The following is a 20,310-nucleotide window of genomic DNA, read 5'->3' as shown; positions in this document are numbered from 1 at the left end:
GAGCCGAGATCGCGCCATTGCACTCCAGCCTGGGTAAAAAGAGCAAATCCCTACCCAAAAAAAAAAAAAAAAAAGATCATCTGCAAACCAGTAGAGTAGGAAAGCTAGCATGTATCTAGAACAACAGAAAAGGGATACTCTGAAAGGAAAACATTCGCAAAAGAGAGAAATATGGAAATACAGAATCCCAAAACTCTTACCTTTAAATAACAAAATCTTGCACTCTTAATAGTATATTAGAACTGAAAAGCATCAGGAGTCCTGATTGCTACAGCTGACCTGCAGCAAAATTGTGATGTCTGAAGTTGGCAACTACTGTCCTCAAGGCCAGCAAAGGTCCTGCCTGCTGCACTCTGCCACTCCCTGATTACGTTCTAGTACCCAAGACTTCACTAACCACTCTCCCCTTATCTTCCAAAACCCACTTCCCAAAAGAGGAGTCTATATCACTTGTTTTTATTCTAATAAGAATTTAAGTCTGAGTTACCTTTTCTAGGGGTGCTTGGGTTTAAGCCTTAATCCTAAATTTCAATGAAGGGTTTTGGTCTTCTGAAAAACATTTTCACCACCAGTGCACAGTAGCAGAGAAATTGAGAACTGGAGCCCTTCCTTTGCTACTTACAAACACAGTCTTTCATTTTAACTGTTACATAGGATCTTGAATTACTATTTTAGACCTAAATGGTTTGTATGCCTTTTCTTAATTTCCAAAAGTTACTTGAAAAACTAGAGCAATTTTTTTATACCTGCCTAAATAAAAACTTTTAAGATTTTATGTGCCCAAAGATGTACTTCAGTTGACATCATAAATGTATCCTATAAAAAATGCTAGGTAAGGGCAAGTAGAATAGGAAAAGCAATACAAGAAATCTTTCTTTCCCTGCTATTTTTAAAAATAGCCTGTTCACTGGTCTAGTCTTCCTGGAAGAAATTGTCATGGCACAAACAAAATAGACGTGAACGGAGTATTTCAGTGATCTATCAGAAATTATCTTTCTTGAGAAGAAAAAGTCATTTTTATAAAAAATAAATGAGACGGAAAAAAAAGGAGGGGAAGGAAGAAAACCTCTTTGTCTCAAGTCCCTAACACTTTTCAGAATGAATGATTTCTGACTTACACCAAGATACAAACTACTGACACATTTGGATCAAGCATGTATCCGTTTTTAGGACACATATCACTTGAAAACTTGCCATGCTATATTTAGTTAGAAATAAACATATCTACTGGAACATACACATGTGGAAAATGTGCTCTTGCTGTGAAAGCTGCAGTGCCTTGTTAACACAAGTCCAATACAATGAGAACGCACATTCATAGCTGGGAAGCCAGGGAAGAGTGCAAAGGAGGGACATGAGCATGTTTTAACGGCTGTGATAATTTGCCATGAAAGGATGTTAAGGCCGTAGCTCCTTGCTGCAGCATGCCATGTGCTGCTGAATTAAATTACTGCCATGCAGTCTGCGAGCAAAGGAATGTGTAAACAGGCCATATATCCTTGCATCAGTTCCACAGAATGTTGCACAACACAAAATGCCTCTCGATGTGTCATTTCCTTCTTGGCTATATTCCCAGCTCCTGACAGCCAGTCAACAAAAAAAAAGAAAAAAAAAGGACTGAAAGATATTTAAAACTGGTCTTCTCGAGAGCACATTCCACCAACCACCAGACATAACCTCCACCAGTGCTTCTGACCCGTCCCCCCGCCCCCCATCCTTCTTGAAGAAGGGAAAACAGAGAACAGTGGAGTTTTTTACTGTTATTAATCTCTTAAGTAAAAGATTTTCAACAATGTTTTATATCCTAGTAGCCAAGTGATGAATATCTATGACAATCAAATTGCTGCTTGTATTTGCCAACTTGTAAATATCAAAACATGGCATTTACCCATAAATTCTATTCTTTGGGCACTTCAGAGACAGTGAAGAACCCAGGGGAAAGTCTGAAAGTCAGGAAGTTAAGGGCTTCTCTACTAATGCTTTGCACTAGGGACTAAAACCCAGGCCTGTGGCATCTGGAGCATGGCTCAAAGCCTATCAAGGTTTTTCAAATTGTCTTCACAGACAGCAGGGGTGTGAATGCAAAAACTGTGTCCGGGAAGAATCAAATAACGTTCAAAAATTTATCTGCTGTCCCTCTATCCAACACATTTTACGTGTCCCCCCACCTTCTTTCGCACGTAACCAATATCTAAATAAGCATCCTCCTGGGCAGGGCACAGTGGCTCATGCCTGTAATTCCGGCACTTTGGGGGGCCGAGGCGGGCAAATCACGAGGTCAGGAGTTTGAGCCCAGCCTGGTCAACATGGGGAAATCCTGTCTCTACTAAAAATACAAAAAATTAGCCAAGTGTGGTAGCATATGCCTATAATCCCAGCTACTCAGGAGCCTGAGGCCAGAGAATCACTTGAACCAGGGAGGCAGAGGTTGCAGTGAACCGAGATCCCACGACTGTACTCCAGCCTGAAAGACAGAGCAAGACTCCATCTCAGAAAAAAAAAAAAAAAGCATCCTCCTTTGGTAAATAAGCAAAGAACACGGGCCGGTCTTTGGCATAAAAAGCCTATCCCTTCACCCAACTAGGATGAAAAGTAATAGATAATAAAAGAGAGCTGGCCGGGTGCAGTGGTTCAATCCTATAATTCCAGCACTTTGGGAGGCTGAGGTGGTGGATCACAAGGTCAAAAGATCGAAACCATCCTGGCCAACATGGTGAAACCACGTCTCTATTAAAAATACAAAGTTAGCCCGGCGTGGTGGTACACGCCTGTACTCTCAGCTACTTGTGAAGCTAAGGCAGAAGAGCCGCTTGAACCCAGAAGGCGGAGGTTGCAGTGAGCTGAGATCATGCCACTGCACTCCAGCCTGGCAACAAACTGAGACTCCAACTCAAAAAAAAAAAAGAGAGAGAGAGAGAGAGAAAGGTGCCACTGACATCAGCTGGAATGAGGAAGAGAAAACGTCAGCCCCTCCACTCTCTCCACCTCCAGGTTGGAAAGCAGTCTCAGAACTAGGTGGAACTGCATGAGAAAAATGAGATGATGTCTTGCCTGGACCACCTGTTTTGTTAAGTCTGTTAACTCAAGTTTGTTAAGGTAAAACTTCTGCAATGGGACATGCCTCAAAAATATGGAGAAATGAAACTTCTCTAAACAATTACAGATTTGTTGATGAATTGGGCACAGGTGAGAATGAGCAAACAGGAAAAGAAAATAGTTTAGCTGCAGAACCTAAGCCGAACAAGCTGAGTGAAGCAGAATACTAGGCAAGGCTAGAAATACCAACAGTGCCCTATGCTTCCAGATAACTTCTCATTCACCTAAGTAAGCACCAGAACCTTACTGAAGGTCACACACAGATCCAAGTAGAGAAATGTTGCAGCAATGTACTCTGAGCCAGCAAGAAAGGAGCAAGATCACTGGAGGAAAAAAGGCAGAGCTTCTCCTTTCTCCCAGGTTGAGACAGGTGGCTGGCTGATCAGTGGTGACTGCTAGTGCCCTGGCAGGAAGTACACAGTTCACAGCTTTGGTCTCTCCTTGAGAGTAAATATAGTTTACTTACCTGAGATGCAATACCACAAAAATTTTTAGAAACCCACTCACATGTATCAGGCAGTAGGTTTGCAAGGGTGGCAGCAAGCAAGAATTTCAAAGTTAGATGATATAAAGTATAAATCCTCTAATCGTGGCTGGGCATGGTTGCTCACACCTGTAATCCCAGCACTTTGGGAGGCTAAGTCAGGCAGATCATCTGAAGTCAGGAGTTCGAGACCAGCTGGCCAATATGGCAAAATCCAGTCTCTACTAAAAATACAAAAATTAGCCAGGTGTGGTGGTATGCACCTGTAATTTCAGCTATTTGAGAGGCTGAGGCAGGAGAATAGCTTGAACTTGGGAGATGGAGGTTGCAGTGGGCCAAGATTGAGATCGTACCATTCCATTTTGAAAAAAAATTTTTTAAATAAATAGATAAAATTCTAATCTTAACCATCTGAGGATTCATAAGGTATTTCTGACAAAGACTTGTCATGTTGCCAGGTAAGGCTCATACTTCTCTGTGTTCAAACACTTAATGTTCTTCTCATTTGAGTGCTGATCTGCCAATACCAAGCACCACAAGGGAATACCCACCACTAATTCATCTGATATTTACCAAATTTGTTCAATTCAGAATGACGCTACCATTAGACTAGTAAACTTAGAGTCACTTTCTTTGAATGTCCCCTAGATTGAAAAAGCCAAGAGTCCTTACACAAGATAGCACCTAGAAAAAATTATTTCTCCTGTTGTGACAACTGCCAGCTAAGCACTTATGTAAGTTGACGACATTGGTGTTCCAATGAACCACAACCCCCAACATTCATACCATTGGGGGTTTATTCCCTTAAATCCAGGCTGCACCTGTGTCTTGCTTTACCAATAGAATGCAGAGGAAGCAATTCATGCCAGTTGTGAGCCTAATCCTTAAGAAGGCCCAACACCCCTGAGTGTAGTGACTCACAACTATAACTCCAGCCGAGCTCAACCATCCAGCCATTCCACCAAAGCATCAGACACATAAATGAAGCATCCGGGATGTTTCAGCACCAGCCACCATCTGACTGCAGCTAGCTGATGGACCCCAAGCCTGACCAATAGAAAAACCATCCAAATGAACCCCAATCAACCCACAAAATCACGGAAAATAATAAACTGCGTATTATTTTAAGCCATTGTATTTGAAGATAGTTTGTTATTTAGCAATAGAAAACTGAAAATACAGCAAGAGAATCCGAAGTATTCTGTGTAAGGTGATTTTGTTTTTTCCATCCTCTGCACAACGAATAATACCTTTTTCCATCAGTCCCCCTCCCTAACTCTGAACCACTCCTATAGAATGTGATGTTGCTAACCAAGTTTCACATTCCTGTAGAAATTATTTAAATCAGACTGGAGTTGTAACCAAGTGCACAGATGGGAACAAGGGATCCTAATAGAAACTGATGTTTAAAAGAGTTAGGTATCTAAATGCATTACTATTGCTGCTCCTGCTACACCACTTCTCTGGCTGAAAGTTGTTCTTCAGCGCTAGCTTGCCAACAGAAGGTCAAAATGCCTTGCCTAAACACAAGACTTACAAATTTGGGATCTTAAGTATGATGTCATGTCTTAAAATGATAAGCTGGCAAAGAAAATAAATGGCATTTTGTTAAGATGTGCACCATTTTCATGTTTACGCTACTTAAGATGAAGGTTCTAATAAGTCATCGGCTATGTTCCTTTAAAGGGAAGTTTTATAACCGAGATGAATCACAACTGCAAAAGATCAAAGTTAAAAAACATCAATGATGCCATAGGGTACTTTTTAATCTTGTAATGAGTGATGATCATGTGCTCTTATGAAGTTAGTCCAACTGCCAACGCCAGATGTGTATATTAAGAAAAGAAGTTGTTTGTGATGTGACAGCACTGGTTCAGCTGCCAGAGACAGAAAACACAGGAGGATGAAACCTTTCGGATTTTTGAGTGAAAAGCAAGTCTTGGCAGATGTGTTGATAGGCAAGGCCTCAGAGTGGGGTACTAGTACCATAGCATCCGCTCTTGGACTTTGTTGCAAACAAATTAAATTTATCATTAATTGTGCACAGCTTTCCCTGGGCAGCATGAATATCTGCTCAGGCACAATTTACTATACTTATTAGTGTCATTTACCAATGAGCAAAATTAGTAAAGCCATCTGCAGGGGGAATAAAGTAATATACCAGAGGAGAGAATGTATAGCTGGTTTCTGTTTTCTAGAAGCCTACCATAAGCAAAACTCTACAGCAAACCTCTGACACTGAAGAAATTGATGTAATAATAGCTGACACTTAATGAACACTTACTACGTGACAGTCACTGTGCTACCCATTTTACATACAATAAAACATTTAACATTCTTGCAGCAACTGATGAGGAAGGTATTATTATCATTCTCACTTAAAAACATGAGAAACCCAAGGCAAAGAGAAGTTAGGTAATTTGCCTACCTCCATACAGTTAATAAGTAGTGGAGTTGGGATTTCGATCCAAGCAGTCTGGCATAACGACCCAATCAAGTTAACCCAGAACTTGTCCTTGTTCAAACAGCTGAGCTACCAGAAGCAGCCTTTTCAATATATATTCAGATCTTTAGAGGAAGGAGTAAAATTCCATCAAGAACCAATAGTACAAAATCCTCAACTCCTTCAAACCACTATAAGTAATAAACAGAAGTATACTACTTTTATGACTAATAACCGCTAATTAAGGAATTATAATTTGGGGGTAGAGGAGGCTAAACAATTCTATAAATTGTTTCCCTACCCCCCACCCCCGCAGGAAAGGGCTTTTACTAAAGCCCTTCTCTGTTAAGGATCAATAAAACAAGCCACTTTGAATAAGCAAGGCTTGATAAACTACAATTTGGCCCACCACTTGTTTTTATAAGTAAAATGTTAGTGGAATACACGTTGAGTATCCCTAATCTGCAAATCCGAAATGCTCCAAAATCTGAAAGTTTTTGAGTACCAACATGATGCCACAAGTGGAAAATTCCACACATAAGTACATAACACAAACTTTGTTTCATGCACAAAATTACTTAAATATTGTATAAAATTATCTTCAAGCTATGTGCACAAGGTGTATATGAAACATACATGAATGTTTAGATTGGCTCTCATCCCCAAGATATCTCATTATATATGCAAATATTCCAAATTTTTTTTTAATTGAAATTCAAAACATCTCTGGTCCCAAACGTTTTGGATAAGGAATACTCAACCTGTGTAGCCATGACTATGAATTTATGTATTTGCTTGCTGCTTTTGAGCTACAATGGCAGAGTTGAGTGCTGGTAAGAGAGACCACCATACGGCCCCCAGACTCTAAAGGATTTGCTGTCTGGCAAACTACAGAAAATGTTTGCCGATTTGTGTTCTAGAGGATCTCCCATTTAACATTAGATGCACCAACGAATCAAACTCCTATTGTACTCACTGTTTAAGAAAATTGGAAACCTTGTGCATTTCCAACACCTGGGAGTGTCAAAATTAAAGAACAATATTGAGAAGAGTGATATGCTACAAATATTCAATGCCCAGGATGGCCAAGAGCAGGGAGGAAACAAATAATCCAGCAGAGTCCAGGTTGTAGGATTCAGCTGTTGCTGCAAGCAGACCTCTCCTCTCCAGACACTGACTTTGTGAAGTCACCTCATGATATGGGGAAAACGACCCAACATTTTCACAGATATTTTCAGTTCATAAGACATGTTACTCAGGCTTATCCAGGGCAGGTGGTCTACCACTTCCAGATCTGTATCTGCTTCCACCGCCCACCCTGGGCACCACCCAAAGCCTGCACTCAGCTCCCACATATACCACCTGGCCCCTCTACTCCTAACTCTCATTGCTTTCAGAGCACTTCTCTGCCTTTACAAGGCAGTGAGTCTATTGACTAATTTGGCCAAAAACCTCTCTGCAATGAGGTACTGCTATCCACACTTGAAACAGAAGTGACTTTCCCAAAGCTACCCCTGCCTTCTCACTTATGGTTGTATTGTTCAGAACAAGGCAGCACCTATACTTCCCTGTTTCCTCTTTCAACCATCAACTTTTGAGCATCAACTCTTGTGTGCATGTATACACACAAACACTCTCTCTCTCTCTCTCACGCGCGCGCGCGCACACACACACACACACACACACACACACACACCATTTTTCCAAGAACTGAGAAAAACAGCTGAGATCAGCAGGAAACATCTTTAAAAGATAAGCATTAGTGGTGCTACATGTCAAAAACCAAGTATCCTGCTTTGTGCATGACTAAAATGGACGTCCTGCCTTTTCAGGAATTCAGGGGCTAGTCTGACCAAAAGTTAGAGGGTATCTTCCATCGTAAGGCATCATCCGCAACTTATAGCCATCCAGAAAAGGCAGGCAAAGCCCCAACCCAGGCAAAGCTGCTCTGCTCTGTTCTATTCACCTGCACTGCATAACCACTAGCCCTTAGGACTAGAGACTTGGGGCTTACACACATGTGTACAGCAATCACCTAACAGGACATTCCCAAACCGAACAGACAGGGCCAGCACTGACTCAACATTATGAACCTGGAAGAATGCCATACACATGAAAGCAGAAGAAAACAAAAACCTCAAAGACTTGCTTTTGAGGCAGGAAACCTCCCTAGTTCAGGCAAGCAGTCAGCCTTTGTGAAAAGAGACAGCAGCAAAAAGGACAGGAGCCACCATATGTTCCCACTGCTAGGAAGGTATGCTACTTGGGTAGAGACAAAACTTTATGAGACCTTTTCTCTCATTTTAGGGGAAGAAAAGACTTGCCACTCTCATGGTCTGGGCAGGTTGGTCGTTATAGAACAAGTACTCCTGCCAGCTATGCCTCCACCACACACCAAATTAAACTCCCTAAATGCAGTGTTTAGGATTCCAATATATTCACTCAGCAAAGGCAGAGTTCTATATGATATTTCCATTGGCACAGAATTGTTCATGGTTTATATATTAAATAGTCTTTAATCTCTAAATAAATACCGCTATGCTGAGTTTGTTCAAATTAGTTTTTTGGTGGGGGTGGGGGAAGTAAACCTCATTCAATTTAGATTTAGAAGGAACATACATATTGGCCCAAAGAGATTATGTGCTCTACCTGAAACTGATTGCTGGTGAAACCTTCTGGATGTCCAGACAGACAAAGAAACCAAGATGGATTTAAAGGTTGTTTGACTCTATCTGTTAAAAGAAAACTACCTATAACAATTACTAGAGCATGACCAAACAACAGTGTTGTAACAATCAAGCAAGTTATCATTTGCAAATAAATTCTTTGTAATTAAGCAGTGTGCTTTTCATAAAGGGAATTGAGTGGGCGAGTTAAAAAGCTAAAACACATTCTTAGGCCATGGGAAACACATGCAAATGCTTTTTGACTAAGCTCAAGATTTTTAAGTTTACTGTTTTCTTCCTCAGCTCTCTTGGGTCTATTATGCCCTATTATGTTCACTAAATGAGAAGAATTTCTTAGCAAATAGTTAACACCAACTGAATAATTATTCACTCATTTCCCAAAGCTACGGAGGCCTTAGCAATTATGTGGCAAACGTTAAAACCGTAATTTTATTTTCTACGAACTCTGAAGTTTGACTAACTGTCCCTCACTTAAAAAAATAAATAAATAAAAATAAAAAATGCAGATAGCAAACTCTGCAAAGACACAATGGACATGAGAGTAACACTAACTCATTTGGAATAAATGCCTCACAGGGTCTCTGGAAACGTTATTACCATTTTCAATAAAGAGGGGAGTACTTACTTCTGGGTTCCCGAGGTCCATCCACTGTAACTTTAATTGCTCTGTGATAGGTAGCTACTTGGGGAGGATTTGTGAAGACGGTTATGGTCAAGGTGAAACTCTTGCCTGCAGATAGAAAAGGGGAAAATATATAGTGAATATTAAAAGACAATACTGATGATTACACAGCAACATAGATTTCCAAACTGCATAAGCATCTCTAGGGAGGCAATGACACTAAGACAAGAGTCAGGACTCCTTCTTCTAAACTGGAAACCCTCCGATGGCCACTTGAGGACATTTCCAAACTTGCTTAGTGTCAAGATCATTGCCCTCATTGCAGTACTACACAGGAAGACTTGAATTCCAAAAAAGCTCCTCAGTAGCAACAGTTGTAATGAAAACAAAAACCCTGGTCCACTTGAGGAAGGTTCTTTTTCTTTCAGTTTTCTCCAACATCAGGAACATGTCCAAGCACAGACAATTTTAGAAGTCTTTATTTAGGGCTAGGTCATGACCTCATGAGAGAACAATAGTAAATCATTGTTGATTATGTTATTTACTTCAAATGGCTTTAGCATTTCATTTGCTTAGCTGCACTACAATAAGAAGATAAAAGAGGCAAGTTCTTATGGGAATCATTTTAACAGGAGCCAGTGTCTCCTGTCCTGGCCTTAATGTGCCTGTGGTATGATGATTTCATCATTACTGGAACAAAGATTTTCTCCTCCCTGCCTACCCCTCCTCTAACATACAGCCCTGCCGTTACATCTTGAAATAACTCCCTGACAGTGACTTACGTTTTGCTAAATGAACATGACATCTCTCAATATAAACACAAATTTTGCTTTTAGCAGAAGGTGTGCTTCACTGAAATATTACATCGGATGCTTCAAAATAATGAGCTAAAAGCGATGAGTAAGAAGGGAAAAAAAGACAGGGAAAAGTTGAGCAGCAGATTTGGATGTCTTCTTTCTCCAGAAGAAGATACCATTCTCTGTTGCACAGACTCACTAACAGTTGTAATCAGTTAGATTTGCAACGGTTAATCATGTCAGATAGTCAAAACTGCAAACTGTTACAAGACAGGAAGAGGTGGGCGTAAAACAGTGACTCAATAAAACATTCAGCAATCTCAGGCCAGAGTACTCATTTAGTCTGCTCCTGTAACAGACCTTTAAAAAGCTCATTTTGTTTTGCTTTATTTTTTTGGTCAGAGATTCTTTTGCCCTTTACTGAACACTGAGAGTATTAAACCAAAACACAAATCTTTGACAATATGTACCAAGGCAAAGTTTAATGCAGTCTTTTCAAAGCTTAATATGGAACAGGTTATATATAAGGCTTAATGTAGAACAGGTCTTTGGCTGTCAAGTCTAGTGAATGGGTTTTCTTTTCAACCTAGACCATTTAAGTTCCTAAAATCTGTTTAAGACACACATCATTTGTTACTGAGTATAAATAGTTTTAGGTCTCCTTGGCTATACTTTTTCATGGCCAAGGGGAATAAAACAGGAAAGAAAAACCAGGAATGGGGTGGACGCAGTTTGAATAGGGAAAGGTGAATAACAATTAGAATCGTATTAAGTGCCACTTCATAAACATTATCTCATTTAATCCTCCCCTCTTAGATTTCTCGCCCCCATTTCACAAATAAGAAGGCTGAAGCCCCAAGAGACTTAGTAATTTCCCCCAGTTCACACAACTAATAAATGGGAAAAATGAGGATCTGAACCTCATTTTTCAGACCCTAAAATTAATGCTCTTTTTTTTAAAATAGTCTGTCACTTGGCCACTTCCTTAAGTGGCTTGATCACTTGCCACTTGAAAAAATTAACAAGTAATTTATTTCTAGATGTGTCCCAATCAGGTCTATGTGCCCAAGAAACAGTAAGTATAAATGGATTAATGCAATATCTCAGGGTGATGCAGTCTTTTCAAAGACTGCATCGAAAGAGTCGTTGAAATATCATATTTTATCGACTATATTGGATATTACATAAATTTAAATTATTTATAATTGGTTAGCAAAGAGAGGCTTTATTATAAACATTAAGACTAACCAGAAGAATAAACCAGCCAGGAGTTTAAACTAGTTACAGAAAACTAAAAAGTCTACAGAAAAAGAGACCAGAAACTTGAATAGGAAGCCACGAGGTCCAAGTTAGAACCTGAAAACAATGGAAAGATTGCAGAAAATGAAACAGCTGAATCTCTAGATTGAAAGTTAATTTACACTAAAACATTTTAAAGTGCCATTTTGGGTCAGATTAGTGGTTTATGGACTGCCAGGATTGCCTTTTTAACAGTGGCTCCCATGGCTGTGTTTCAGAGTCAGTTTTCATCTATGGCACTCATCTTAATAAATCAAGGATGTATAGAGATCTGAAGTATCCTGAATGTCTCTAAATATAACCTGCTAGAAAGATTGTCAGCCAGGCGCCGTGGCTCCTGTCTGTAATCCCAGGACCAGGGGAGGTGGAGGTGGGTGGATCATCTGAGGTCAGGAGTTCGACACCAACCTGGCCAATGTGATGAAACCCTGTCTCTACTAAAAATACAAAACTTAGCTGGGTGTGGTGGTACACGCCTATGGTCCCAGCTACTCAGGAGGCTGAGGCATGAAAATCACTTGAACCTAGGAGGTGAAGATTGCTGTGAGCCAAGATTGTGCCACTGCACTCCAGCCTGGGCGCAGAGTGAGACTCTGTCTCAATTTAAAGAAAAGGAGAGAGAGAGAAAAAAGGAGATTGTCCCTAAATTTATTGAAATCAGTTTTGGGAATAGTTCTACTTTAGACCTTTACAACTTACTTAAGATATGAAAAGTCATCTATGTTTCCCCTAAACTGAGGGAGACACCACATGTAGGAACAAAAGCCAAATATAAAATTCACCCTTCAAGTATAAAGCATTTAAATGCTCAGAGTGGAATCAGTTCTCTATAAAAACTTTTTTTAAAAAAGAGATGGGTTTAGGGGAGGAAACATGTATTTAAGTGTAACTATGATCTCCCAAAATCAAACCCTGAGGATCAAGATGTACTTAACAACTACAGCAAAAGTAAATGAGGCTCCTTTTACTTCTTATTGCCCCTTCAAAAGAAATATGTATGCAATGTTGAAGAAACTTTCAGAAATTACCAACCAATTAAGTAATTGGTTCTTTATCCCATAATAATAATGCACTTCCTAAGTCAAATGTTTATGTGGGCATTCATGATTTCCTTAAATTAATTTTTTTTCAAAAATCCACTTTTTTCACTTTCCATAAGTGATTTTTTTTTTAAAGCAGGCTTTTATTTTAAAATGCAGGCTCTTATTGAGGGAGCTAGCAGTCAGTAGATAACTAATTGTGTCATCCATGGCTTCATCATGGATGATGAAAAAAGAAAGTATACCAAAAAAAAATTTAAGGACCAAAATCATTTTAAACACTTCTCTTTAAAATATTAAGGAGAAAAAAAAGGAAAAGACAATAAAAAACATAAGCCACTTCTAACTTAATGCAAGTTCCATTGATGCTCTACTTTTATTCCAGCACTTTCAAAAGTTGTGGTCATAAGATGACCCATAAAGCCAAAGTCAGCAATGACATGACTCCTTTATAATCTAAGATTGTTTTTCAATTTCTGAGAGTTTATGTTTCTATTGGTGGAAAGAAAAAAAAATGTAATATTTGAGGAACTTGGTGCTTTTTTGTAACACTACTGAAAATAGAAGTATTTAAGGCCGGGAAAGAAAATACAATAGTAGCAGCATGTTGATCCAGACTTAATAAGAGAACTGTAGAAGTGTCAAAATCAAAGAGGAAGTTGGAAAGAGTCTGTTATAAAGCAGGTCAGGTACAAAGGGTACAAAGGCAGGTTAAAGGGTTTCCTGCCACTGAAAAACTGACCCATTTTTTTTTTTTCAGAGTTTGATCTGTTATCAGTGTTTTCTGTCCTTTTTTTCTCTTCATCTCAGCTTGATATTACTGTTTCCTTTCATACAATGTTAATACAGTGATATAAAAATCTATTATTAGTGATAAATCAATTTTTCTTTCTCTCTCCACCCACTCCCCCTACCCCTCATCTAAGTTTTGAAGACAAGTCTGGACCAATTTCTCCATCCTGCCTCTGGCAGCAGACTGCAGCATTTCAGATCCTCCACCAAGTCCCGGCTGCTTCAAAGGAAAAATCCTACTTTCTTCAGTTAAGATCATAAGAAATATAGGGGGAGGGGGTCAGCTCTGTTTGGACATAATTACACTTCATCAAAAGAAGCTTTCTTCATCTTCCATGCGTGAAAAGTCTGCAAGCAGTTAAGTCTGTCTTTTTTTTTTTAAATATAAAAATTGCTATTTGGGAAACCAGCCAAAACTCAGAAAGCCAATATAGTAAAACAGTGCACACCCTTTGTTTCTCTTTGAAGTTTCTTAAATAAATATGTTGAGGGTTTACAAAGTACACTATCACTTTGCCATAGCTTCTATTCAAATTGATCAGAAAAAAGCTATGCAGCATCTATATAATACAAAAGCAAGATAAATGAAAACACTGGCTTGAATCTGTAATGTAAAATCAAGCATGGCATCCAATCGTTTAAAAACTAAAATTCGTTACTCTAGTTAAAAAGAAAGTATTATTACATAAGAAGAAAGATGCAATTCAGCGCATACAGGTAAATCATCATGTTCACATTTTTCTTCATTCTTACTAGAATAAAAGAGAAACTTTAATTGCATAGTGGACCTGCATAAGTAAATGAGAAAAAGGAAGAATGAACACACAAACACATACTCCAAACCTAATCAGTCAATAGTGATATAGGATTTGTCTTTTTTCCTCTTTTAATGAAAGTGAACTAAACCTGATACAGAGATAACCCCCTTTGTTTTGATTCTACCAGAGGCTGTGAGCCTCATTTTATTTCAAACAACCTGTCAGTGACAGTATCTCATTAGCATGAATCTTTTTTTTTTCAGTTAAAAAGTACAACTTCTTGGCCCTGTTCCTAGAAAGTAAACTAAAACTACTCATCGGAAACAGCCTTGCTTGAATTTCCCTTATCAAGTTTTTACAATGGTAATAATTTGACATCTGATCCAAACTAAAGAGCAGTTATTAGCATGGTTTAAAAAGTGGTGCTTCTCATTTCCTATTCAAACCTGGGTTGCAGTGATGCCATAAGACTTTATTTCACCTCAGTCCTAAAGTGGTCTATTTTCTCTCTTCTTATCAAAATACTTAAAATGGAAATGATAGATTCGGTAAGTAAATAAATAAGCATAATGCTTCTAATAGGCGAGTAACTAGTAAAAGTGTCTCTGTAGAATAAGTAAATAAAAGCCAAAATATTGGCCTCCTTAGAGACTTTTTTTAAAAAGATTAACCTAATTTATCAAACAGTTACAAAAACTCTAATAGGGATAATTTTCTATGTATGATCCTTTTAAAGATCTCTAATTTTTTCATATGGATTCAGATGGTAGAAATCCTTACATAGTATGGAACTATTAATATTAGAGCACTAATCATTCATCTGTCTAGGCAACTTTACATAGTCATTCTAACAAAAGGAATACATTATTCACTTATTCAAATGAAAAGCCTTACGTTAAAAAAACATGATTTTTAATAAATTCTTATTATGAGGGTAAATTAAATCGTATAGAGGTAACCTGTGATAAGTAAAGAGCATTATGCTAGCTGTCCTTGCTACAAATCAAATGAAAACTGATATTATCAGGAAATTAATCCAACATATCCATTTTTCTTTCCCCTTTGCCACTCAATTTACTCAGTTATTTGACTCCTCATAATTCAGAAGTTGATCCTCCAACTGTCCTTTTCTCTACCTTATATACTCACACCCAGTGAAATTAGAAACTCATTTTTCTGAAAATATTGTTTGAATTTTCAATATCATAAAATAAATGAAAAAGGCCTGAGTACTCAGAAAAACACTCAGCTTCATCTGGATGTATTTAAATCAAATCTTTAGTAATTCTATTCAGAAAAAGAAGGTGCTGATTTGTATACAGACTAGTCTACATTTCATCAAAGGGGCCTAATGTGCTTATTCCATTATCAGTATCAAAAGTCAGAGACCTACCTCGTCCACTCCGGCCCACAAATCTCAGATCGTTGAACCTTGCTACTTGATTTTTCATAACAGCAGAGGCATTCCGGAGCTCAGCAGAATAATTTTCATCATTACCCGCCATGACAGTAACCACAGTCCCATCTGGTACCTCTCCGAGGGCTACCACCTACATAAAACAGGAAACACAGCAGCAATAATGGCACATCAGAAAGGCTTACAAACAGAATATATTCTCATTGTAAATGATGTGTCTTATCAGGACTCAGTGTTCTACTCCAGCCCAGTAATGGCCGACAGGAATGAGGCATCTGTGTATGAGTTGTGATGCCACTTCAAACAGACCAGTGTTTCAGGGTCCACTGATTTGAAAGACAGGCAAAAACTTTCTTCATTTGTTGTTGGATTCTTCACAGAAAATGTGTACATTTTTATTAAATCCCCATGTTAAGTTGTCCATAGGAATTATGCCACAGAAGGAAAGTGGATGCCCCATCTGCAGATTGTATCATACAGATCAAGGCATCACCTGTCTGCAGCCTTCCTCTCAGGGAGAGCCCTGAGGTGTGGTCTTATCCCATCACAGGCTAAAAACTAGCAAGTCTGGTCAGCTCCATGGGAGAAGATTTTTAAGTGAAACCCTGGAGTTCCTGACTACATAGAGCCTGGATATGGTGTGGTCTTTATCTCCTTACTTTGGGCTAGCACTTCGGCTTTTAATGACACTATACATATTCACTGAATACCCACTCTGTAGTGGGACCCAGTGGGATATCGGAAGTCATCAAGAAACTGAAGGTAAAAATAATTGATGAGAAATATTAAGAAAAAAATCTATACCCTTAGCCTGACATCTATGATGTCTTGTCCCAGCTGCCCTCCTGGAATGACATTACTTGACTGCTTCATCTTCAACAGGTAATCTGAAGCAAATTAACTCAATCAAGAAAAGGTCTAGATTAATCCATCTTTGGAACTAACAAACATTTTCTCTATTCCAAGACTAGAGATCACACTTTAACCTGGGTCTGCAAACGTGCAAATGTGTGCCTCTGATTAACACAGAGCCTGGTAAAGGGATACTGGTGCAGATCCTTCACTGTCATATATAAAACATATTCCTCCTAATCCACTGCCAAGATCCTGCCCTCGGTAACAATCCTTTCTCTCAACTAACTTCCAGGACTCTATATTCAGATTATTTCCACATCTTCCTCATTCTGTTTCCAGATGCCTTCATAGTAACTCAACAATGACCCCAGCTAAAGTAGCCCACGACTGTCTGACAATAACACCCCTGTGTGCTTGCCTGACTCGTAAACATCCCACTTATCTTTTCCTACTTCTAGTGCTAGTCCTCCTTTGTCAAGATTTCCATAAGACAAGCACAAACGTTTAATGCCATTTTCCCAATAGAATTGGCTTATTAAAGTAGATTTCATATAGTATGATAATAGACACTGTATCTATATTTTAGGGCTGAGTTTCCCCCATCCATGAACCCTACTGCAATACTCCTTCCACTATGTCCTTTCCTCCAGCCAGTAAAACAATCAAACAAACAAAAAACTTGTCAATATTTTTGTCACTCTTTTTTCTTAGGCTGTTTCTCAATTCCATTCCTTCCATTTAGCACTGTGTTATTCAGTTCAAAAATCAATAAAGCTTTCCTTAAATTACAGGCCCCACTTTCCACAGCATCCCACTGTACTCAAGCGATCTTCATTTCAATGTACATATATTAATATTAATGGTCTATGGCTGCTTTAAATATACCAGTCCAAAGCTGAGGGATTCACTCCAGGAGTCCAGATTATATTAGTTTGGAAACTACACTAGAGAAGGGCCTTCATCTCATCTGTCTTGTTTATCACTTATTACCCTGCTCCCAAAACAGTGTCCAGCACATGGTAAGTGTTTAATATATATATGCTTTTTTTAAGACATATATAAGACAGAGTCTCGCTCTGTCTCCCAGGCTGGAATGCAGTGGCGTAATCTCAGTTTACTGCAACCTCTACCTCCCAGATTCAAGTGATTCTCCTGCCCCAGCCTCCTGAGTACCTGGGATTACAGACATCCACCACCACATCCAGCTAGTTTTTGTATTTTTAGTAGAGACAGCATTTCACCATGTTGGCCATGCTGGTTTTGAACTCCTGACCTCAGGTGATCTGCCCACCTCAGACTCCCAAAGTGCTGGGATTACAGGTGTGAGCCACTGCACCCAGCCAGATAAATATTTTTGAAATAAATGAAAGATCTCCATAAAGAGCCCCACTTTGCAGAGACAGAAGTCTGTGGGGCTACCAGCTAAAACTCTAAGAGGGCCAGTTGATGTTGAGTCAGCACCCCTTGCTAACAGCAATGTGCCCTTGCTCCAAACTCATTTTCTGACAACGTTTTCATCCCAGAGAAGCAGGAACCATGCTGCCGCCCCTTTCCCGGGAGTCTCCTGAGTCAAAAGTAATATCCCTTGAGAACAAGACTTCCTCCCTGCATAGTTCATCTCGTACCTCAAGTGGCTACTGAATACAGGTAATACTATACTCCTGATGGAGGCAATATGCTTTTCAATTTTTCAAATTCACCATGCCAAAAATGTGAACATTTGAAAATACTGCAATAATTGACTACATTTGCCAGGATTCATCTGAATGTTTGACATTTTATACACTCGGCATATTGTGTTTTAACACCTGCTGTGTGGCTTTCTATGTCAAAGTAAATATGGACCCAGTAAGCATATTAATAAAGGCAGGAGAAAAGTTGTACTGTTTAGAAGAGAATGAATACACTAAAATCAAGAGGCTCCACTTTTTCCCCACTTCTGCTACATATCTGCCATGACTTCACACAAATAACTTCATCTCCAGGAACCACAGTTTTCCAATACAAATTGGAAAGTATGCAAAATGTAGAAGATACCATGTAAGTATAGAGTGTAATTATAATGATGTGCTTTTTGTAAGATGAGGAGGGTAACACAGTGTTCTCTTCCAAATCTGCTGTCTGCTAAACATAGGCTTTTACTTATAAGCATCCTTAAAGGATTCAACTGAATATGTACTTCTTCACTTCATGTCCTGAGATGTTCTTTGGTGTTGTTGAGAGATACAGGATGACTGCTGGTGGATTTAACTTGAGTCTGGCTACATTTCAGAAAAAAAATAAAGCAATCCTGCCCAATATAAAGGTTTTCAAGAGCTCTAGGACATTATTATTTTACTGCATATTTTTAACATAATGGATTTTTTTTAGTTAGAAGAAATGGCAAATTGATTCAATATGGGAAAATATGAAAGAAAAGATTCCTAAGAGTGAAATACATAAATCCATTTTACTGTGCTTAAGCAGTTAATACTGACCATATTCAACATGGGTATGTTGTACATATCACATTTTACAAAACAAATAAATAATCACAAGTTGTGTGACTCTTCTATGAGGCTTAGAGCAAGGCCTGAAAAAAATACTAATGCTATGTAGCGACAATCTTTCCTGCTAAGGCTGAACTCTAGTTTGATGGCTAAATATACTGGGTTTTTTCTGCTATTCACTCTACCAAATCACATTGCCCAATGTTTTCCTGAGGGGAGAAAAAGGCTGGGAGTTGGGGGAAGTACTATATTTGACTTTATATCAATAAGAAGTATAATTATATGTTTGAGAAGTTTTTTCTTTAAGTAGATCTCTGAAACTAAAAAGTTTCCCTTGGAGATTCTCAACTGTGTTTATCTAAAAGAAAACCAAAAGAATCAAAAAATTTTTACACATTTCATCTGTACCAAAACCAAGCAATGGAAAAACATTTTAAGGGGTAAGGCGCAGTCAAAACTCACTCTTTAACTAGTTAGGAATAAGCACAAGTTAAGATTTACTTCCATTCTACCCAATACGAAAGTACTCCTCTGCAAAGAATAATTTGCGATGAAATCTTAACAATTACATTTCTAGGTGTTTTTAAAATATAAAATCTACAAATTCAAGAAACTTCATGAGAAAAGGAGAAGTTTTCTGTCCTGACGTTTCAGAATAGAGAAAGACGTTCCTTTATTTAGCGCACCACACTATAACCAGCATTTAAATCCCATGATATGTGGTTTGCACAAAATAAAGCAAAAGGATATTTAACTGCAGTAATGCTATTGAAATTTTGTATGAGGCTCCTTATGACTAAATCTGTGAATCACTAAAAGAAGAGGAATGGAGAATTAACTCAAACCCTTAAAACAGTTTCTCTCGTCTTTTTATATGGAAATTAAAATTGCCCATGACATTTTCATGGACAGAAGTCTAGTCTTAACTAATCAATTACTCTTATAGGTCAGCATAATTTGGGACATTATACTTGTGGTATAATTGAAATATAATTATTTTTCAAGATAAAATCTGATCAGATCTTCCTTTGCAATAAAAAGAGAAGTGAATCTAATTGCAAAAAGCAAAAATGTTATTCCCATCATAACTATTTAAGGATAACTTTAAGCACAGTATCAAAACATTTCAACCAATACTACAGTTAATGTTTTGAATTTATCCTAGAATTTAGGAAAAACCCATTGAATTATAGAGAAGAAAAACACAGCATATCATTTCATAATTTTAAAAAATACATGTCAAAGGGAAATTTTGATAAAAATTATTTCAATTTAAAGTAGCAACTTGTGGGCCATGTATCAAGGTGGTTTAGATCATCTAACAATAGATATTTTGGAATTTTGAAAGGATACAACCCATAATGCCAAAGGGGAAAAAATAATTAAAGATATCTACCATACCTATTTTCAAATATTTAATACAAGTGTTCTAAAAATTTTTTAAGTATTTATTTTCCACCTGAAATTATTTGTTCCAACTGCCATACTAGGAAGTTTATATATTCAGTGCCGAAATATTTAACTTTAAATA

General features: G+C 38.2%; 1 protein-coding gene across 5 annotated transcripts in view; it reads right to left on the bottom strand.

Moving 5' to 3' along the window:
* Positions 1–20,310, bottom strand: part of RUNX2 (RUNX family transcription factor 2) — a 221,621-nt gene that overhangs the window by 102,090 nt on the left and 99,221 nt on the right. For all 5 annotated transcript variants that reach the window (XM_032299789.1, XM_032299786.1, XM_032299785.1 and 2 more), the window contains exons 4-5: positions 15,412–15,568; positions 9,336–9,440 (exon numbers count right to left, since the gene is read on the bottom strand). In XM_032299789.1, the coding sequence (XP_032155680.1) occupies positions 9,336–9,440; positions 15,412–15,568 (262 nt within the window). The remainder of the gene's footprint in view (positions 1–9,335; positions 9,441–15,411; positions 15,569–20,310) is intronic.

The sequence above is a fragment of the Sapajus apella genome, unplaced genomic scaffold (genome assembly GCF_009761245.1).
Source record: "Sapajus apella isolate SASKATOON/1434 unplaced genomic scaffold, GSC_monkey_1.0 scaffold41, whole genome shotgun sequence".
NCBI lineage: Eukaryota > Metazoa > Chordata > Mammalia > Primates > Cebidae > Sapajus > Sapajus apella.
Note: the sequence above shows the minus strand (reverse complement) of the source record. Positions and strands in the feature narration are given on the sequence as shown.